General features: G+C 35.4%; 1 protein-coding gene across 1 annotated transcript in view; it reads right to left on the bottom strand.

The window, feature by feature from the left end:
- LOC111258955 (importin subunit alpha-1) overlaps positions 1 to 6,118 on the bottom strand; it is a gene marked incomplete at its 5' end in the record, with an annotated part of 8,819 nt that extends 2,701 nt beyond the window's left edge. Inside the window, 3 exon segments of the mRNA XM_022830571.1 lie at positions 907 to 1,067; positions 4,227 to 4,630; positions 6,039 to 6,118. Of these exon segments, the coding sequence (XP_022686306.1) occupies positions 907 to 1,067; positions 4,227 to 4,630; positions 6,039 to 6,118 (645 nt within the window).
- Positions 6,119 to 7,011: the final 893 nt, after the last annotated feature.

Below are 7,011 nucleotides of genomic sequence, written 5' to 3'. Positions count from 1 at the left end.
ATATATAATCGCAAGTTATTTGCCAGAAAAAAATTATTTTCAGTTTAGATTTAGGTTATTTTCAAATATTGTTTCAGCAGCATCTCCAGTACTCATTTAGATTTTAAGAATATTTTTAGCCATGGCCAGATGACATACGTTGTTTTTTTTTGCCTTTTTGATTGTGATGAGGATCATTATTTTCCCGGAAATTTCATTTTATAAGTATTGATGTCGAACCATGTGGATTATGCAAGACGGGCTTAAGAGTGAGGTTTTAAACACCTTTCACAAAACTACTTAGCAAGAAGGTGTTTTAACTCTTATTAATATATTCCAATTTCACAATACCTAACACTATCTTTGAGCCACGAGAAATCAAAATTAAACCAATCACAAAGATGCCTGCACACAAGTTTTCGAGATGTGATAAACCTTTAATAAATTATAACTGAAAAGGGTAAATCCAAGACCAAAGCAAAGTTTTCTTAAAATATATTTTTGTTCGCCCTTTTCACATTATTGTACACAAAATCTTCACACATGAAAAACGTTTATTTATTTGACGAGGTCACCGTGATACAAATGAAAAAACTGATTTTAAGTAATTCAAGTTAGCACATTTATGGTATGTAAAACTTAAAACTTGTATTACAACCGAAACAAACACTAAAGATTTGCGAATGTCTGTACTCGATTACTTTCGATTACGTTGATTACTCGATTACTGATTTTTTTTAATCAAACGGCTATGCAATTAAAGGACTAAATTAATACCTAATTTAGTTCATTAATTTTAACTAATTAAGTTAATTTAATTAAAGAATAAAAAAGTTAACATTAGAGAACTCAATAAAATGATGATCATTGTACACCTACAAGATTATGTCAACTTATACATACTAGCTCTGCAGATCAGACTTTTACCTGAAGGCTGGTAAGGCACCGTGGTCGATCACCGCTTGCGTTTGTACATCAGTTCCGGTGACAATATTACCCAGGGTGCGTAACGCTGGTACAACAAGATTACGATCATTTGAAGAACTAATTATGCTTACGAGACGATCGAGTACGTATTGGTCCACCACCTAAAGTAAATCAGTCATCATAAGCAAAAGCATGCGAAGTTAATGGTATTGTACAAGTATTAATATAATGCACATTAATTTATCAGCTAAATAGTAGAATAAGCGTATTCAACATCTATCCTTTCGCTAGTACCTATTTTTTAGCTACGTGTATGAATTAAACAGTAGTTATGGTACTACACTGTTATTTACAAATCGGCCTGCGCATAGTTATTAATATTTTACAATTTTTTTTTTATTCGGTCATTACAAATCCTTCGCTTTATCTCTCATTGATCGATACAAGTTTCTATGAACGGAGAGATCCTGCCAACTTGAAGCCTTATTTTGTCTTAGTTATGAATAGCTGACAGCTTTGGCAAAATCGAAGTAGCAGGATTATGTCGCAACTGCCTTATTATTCAGATAATTTGAAAAACCTCGATTCAGTTCAGTTAACACTTTGAGGGACATATTCTTAGTACCAATGTCATTTTCCTAAAAAGAGACCGAAGTATCTGAATAAAACGGATTATTTGAAGTGATAATAGTGGCACATGCAAAGAAGCTAAGACCCACTTAATGTCAAATACCCTATCTAACGTTCCATAAGGTATTTTAATAGAAAAGCAAAAAACATCTAAACAGACATAATCAGATTAAATTTGTAACATTCAAGTAATTACACCACCACTCTCAGAATAGTAAAGAGTTATCCAGAACTTGATCAAACAATTAGATAGCGAGATGACTAGCTTCGTAAGCTTTTTCCATGTTGGGAAAATTTTTGGGAAGAAATTCTGCCTCTATCGGCGTTCGCGCTGAGAAACAGCGATATTGTTCAAACAACCGGAATTTGCTATTTGTTTTTCTTTGATTTTCTGAAATAGAAAAGCTTTGTAAAAACGCTTTGTATATTTGGGTTTATATGGAATGCCAATGTGAAGAGACTTAGGAGTTTATTAGTCGATAATCAATGCATGCTTTTACTACACGTCACACCCCTGTACAAGGACAGATTTAATTTTTTAGCCCGAAGTATATCAGAAGCAAATTCGTCTAATTTTTGTCTCTTCACATAAATTCAGAGATACCAGGTCGACTAAGAAGTTGAAATTCGAGACGCTTTTGAAGACAGCTCCATTTGCATTCCATAGTGACAATTTGCCAATTTAGACGACGTAATTTCTCATGCGCTCACCAAGGCGCGGAAAATCCGTTCATTGAATTGCTTTGCATCACCGCAACGTCACTTAATTTTGTTAGAATCTAGCAGAACCGGATTGTCACCTATGGCTATAAGCAAGCATAGCGCTACAAACGAGGCTACGCTACTGAAAAAAACTCAAGTTATTCCATCACATCCCTAACTTGTCGAAAAAGCTTTTCGGTGGATCAGCAAAGATGTCTTGTGGTATGAAGCCTACAGACATCAGTCTGGGAGATTATCCTATATAAACAGAAAAAGAGGGAGCTTTTCCACACATTCAAAGAAACAATATACTTCAACAAAATAATCCTGCTACACAACGGACACCATTACACAGATATAATAAGAATATTTGACTTATTTACTATGGTATCTAACCTAGTGCTGGTCAACCACTGTCTAATCGTAAATGTTCAAGTCATAGCTAATCATCAGAAAAGGAAAGTTAAACGATCTTCATTTTCTGAGATCCTAAAATGTTTATGACTTATTTGGAAGAAATGCCTGTCCTTTATACGCAAGTTCTACATACTCATGATTTACATAATCAAAAGGGAAACTAATTTAGTTGGAATAAAAATCGTTCAGGCCTGTAGTTAATGTGTGCATGTAAAAATCTTCGGGACAACTATATATATTACAAAAACGGGAAAAACCCCTTTCTGTTTCTAACATTCACATACTACTAACGATTTTTGAAGCATTAAAATGTTTGTCGGCTTTAAAACAATCTCAAATAGCAGGGATGTGAAAAATACCTCACCACCTCGGGGATGGTGTGTTAAATAAAACATCGGCTGAGTTTAGGTATTTAAATTGGCGAACTGTATCTTAATAATAAGATACTTAAGTGAAAGTAACAGGCGCTTATTGAAAGACTGAAATGATAAGAACCGATACTACACTTTAATTTTAGCAAAAAGCCGAGACACAATTCGCAGATATCACTTAAATCGGGTTATATGGAAACCATCACTTGTGCTGATATGATATATAATATTGATACGCACATAGAAAAAAAACTCTTGCTCTTTCATTTAGTAATTACCTGAAGCCAGTTTGTTATAAGAACTAATATTATGCTACCCGAACGCCGATTAGATTAGAGAAATATTGGACCCAACTTTATTTATTATAAATTATAATGTACTACAACGTTGCTTTTATATTATACGTAACTGACGGAGGCTATACAGACAAAACTTATTTTTTCGAGTTTTTCTAAAAACTAGACAGAAGATTAAGCTAACGCTCCGATCAAACAACAGGCTCTTCAAAACCTCTCGCGCCCGAATATTTCGTGAAACTTCATTTTAATAATGTGCCATATCTTCTTAGTGGAGAAATTTTTCGACATAAGGACGACTGAAAACAAGGCTTATTGTACTTAGCTGGAGCTTCTTGTAGCGAGCAAGAATATGTAGTTAGATTAGGTTTTATATTTTGATCGCAGTGAGCTTTTAGTTACCGATTTTTGTTTTGTTAGTGTGTGACAGCATGTGTAGATGAAATTCTCCTCATCCCTGGCGAATCGGGGCATGCATGCTTGAAAAACTCGTGTAAACAAATGAAAAAGAGCCTTAGCTTTAAGGTGATCTTTGAGGTTTTCCACTACTACTATTTCACTTCTACCAAATACTAGAGCTATAGAATAAACTATAGCTACTTTTTATTTCATTCACTTTTTTTTATTGACTTGTTAATGGCCTGGAATACATCTTACACGAAAGGCATCGTCTGTTCTACAAGTTTATGCTCATCTTATATTGAAGCAGTGAATCTTACAGCATTCTGTATATTTTGAGCAATGTGTATAAAATTTGGGCATCTCCATGCTATAGTGCTGCATAATATTAAAGAATGATCCATTCATCAAGCTTTATACTTGCCATTCGCATGGAAATTCTGAATCGATATTATTTTCCGAAAAATATGTAACAACATATCGATAAATATTATAGTTTACGCACCTCTTGAATGCGGTCATCGGTTCCGTCGGAAATGTATGAGAGAGACCAACATGCATCCGAAATCACGGCGTTGGATTCATGCATCAAGAGTTGCTTTATCGCAGGAAGACACTCCACAACAGCTTCGAGCGGAGGAGGAGGATTCTTGTTGCGGCAGAGATTGCTAAGGCACCAAGACACATTGGCCAAGAAGTTGCATGACGTATCTTGCTTTATAAGCTTAATCACAGCAGGTATTATTCCGTTTCGAATCAGCATGTCACGGTACTCAGGTCCGTCGCCTGCGATATTTGCCAGCGCCCACACAGCCTGCTCAGCCACATTATTGTGTTTCGATCCAAGGAGCTGTATGAACAATGGACAAGCGCCTGCCCCGACGACGCACTTCGTCTGCTCCGCCGTGCCTGAAATCAAGTAAGACATGTATTTCTTTAGACTCTGTATCAATATCTTTAAGTAGGTCGTAAAGTAAATGCGCATACGTAAAAGTAGTTGGGAAAATACGCAAATTTGAGAAAACAAATCGTTTTGATAAAAACGATATTTCTTTATCTATTTTAGTCGACGGTTAACCGCGTTCGCTTGATGTTCATATGTGCCGTCCACATAAAAGTGTTATAGATCCTGCATAATAGTTACTAAGCCAGCCTTTAGTTCAACAGAGGGTGATACTTGTTAATTCTAATTCTTTATGAAGCTTTTTATATATACATATTTAATAAACCGCGAATGCAACCTTAATTCCATAGAATTACCCCTTAAAAGTCGCTTAAGGAGATTTTTTAATCTAATATAAGACGCCACATGCATATATGCACTGAAAATTTATTTTGTTCCGTGCTTGTTCACCGCGCTTTCTTTTGGAATCGTCTTCCTTTCGGTCTTTTGAATCGTTTTGTTTTTCGTAGATATTTATTCTCATAAACGCTTGACCCGTGAAAAGCAATTCTAATTCATTAAATTTATTTCGAATCTCTTTTAGAAACAGATGTTAGCACATCATTAACGGCTGCTAATAGTATGTTGGTCGTAGCTTTTGAAAGCTACGAACAACGTATTATTTTTGAAAAGCAATATTAAATGAATCTTATGCATAATTATGAAGGGGAGGTTGTCTAAGAAAGAAAGTTCGTTTAAGCACAGAAAATTACATTGGAAAGTCAGCTGCTTAAGAATGGCCTTACTAAAAAATTATTTGTATTATGGATATGTTTCGAAATGAGTATGAGGTATGTAATGATGAAGGTTAAATTTTTTCGCCTAAATTTAGCTTTAATATGCTGGAGGACGCGTTATATTACCAGTTTCCCAATCACATATGTCGGTTATAAATACAGCGATACTTGTGTATCAATGCATTACGATGGCTTAGTCGGAATTTTGAAGTCACGGAATCGATGCTTTGTGAAAGGCCACGTACACCCTACGTATTTAAACCTGCCGTTTTTTTCCTATCAGGATATGCCAAAGCAAGCGATATTACAGTTTGACCATTGCTCAAGAACTATGGCTTTATTTAAAAAACCTACATCTTACAATCTACTTTAGTTAAGTCTCTAGATTTATTTACCTATAGCACTTATTCGCCATAGCAACTAACGTATTATTTAATAAAACTTAAAATTTTATAGAAATAATAAACTGCCATATTCAAATAACCTAAGCGTTGAGTTATCCCTAAAATATTGCTGCAAATAATTAATCCTTAAGTATACTACTAAGTAGTATAAGTGTAAGTATACTACTAGAAATCCATCCCATTCATTCACTGAATGGAAGAAATGTGCCACTTAGCATTAACAAGATACTTACCTGAAGCAATATTAGTGAGGGCCCATGCGGCTTCAAATTGAAGATCAGGGCGGTCTTGTGCCTTAAGGATTTCCACCAGCCTGCACCAAACACATCAATTTTGCATAAAGTTAAAACTCTGACCTAACATCATACGATTCTTAGCATTCTACTGAAGTACCGTACGACATCTCATCAAAACAGGACTCCAAAGAAATCAAGAAATTATAGAGAACCCGCCACAGCTTACATGTGCATAAAATCATGGTGTATGTTTAGCTGAAGCAAAACTAAAACAACTTTATTTAACTGTATATTACAGTTAATATATATATATATATATATATATATATATATATATATATATATATTTGCACGTATGGAAAGGTAAAGGCAATTTTCGTCATATTGTCTGGGGATACGAAGTTGCCCCAAACACCCTTACGCCCCACTTACAAGGTTATGCAGCTCGAGGAATACCAACGACCATAGACAGATTCAAAGCCTTAATCAGCTCTCGTGCACATGTAGAAATAGCAAGACCAACAGAAGAACAGAATCGTGCATATTGTGTAAAAGGAGGTAATTACGAAGAATATGGAAGAATCAATTCTCAAGGACAACGAAATGACCTGCACAACGTCGTGGATACTTTACTGGATGCTACAGATGACCCAATCAACGCTGTTGCTACGAATCACCCTGTTGCCTTCATTAAATTCGGACGTGGCATCAGAGATTTGGCATGTCAGTTACGCCTGGGAACTAAGAGAACACACAGAACCAAACTGTGTATTGTATGGGGTTACCCAGGTACAGGCAAAAGCTTCGGTGTTCGTCAATGTGCCGAAAAATTGGTTGGCGAAGATGAAATATATTATAAAACACGTGGTAATTGGTGGGACGGATATTCAAACCATAGAGCGGTCATCATCGACGATTTCTATAGATGGATTAAATACGACGAACTACTCAAAATATCGGACAGATATTC

The sequence above is a fragment of the Varroa jacobsoni genome, unplaced genomic scaffold (assembly GCF_002532875.2).
Source record: "Varroa jacobsoni isolate VJ856 unplaced genomic scaffold, vjacob_1.0 scaffold_279, whole genome shotgun sequence".
Taxonomy (NCBI): domain Eukaryota; kingdom Metazoa; phylum Arthropoda; class Arachnida; order Mesostigmata; family Varroidae; genus Varroa; species Varroa jacobsoni.
The sequence above is the reverse complement of the archived record's forward strand: the minus strand, read 5'-3'. Positions and strand labels throughout refer to the sequence as shown.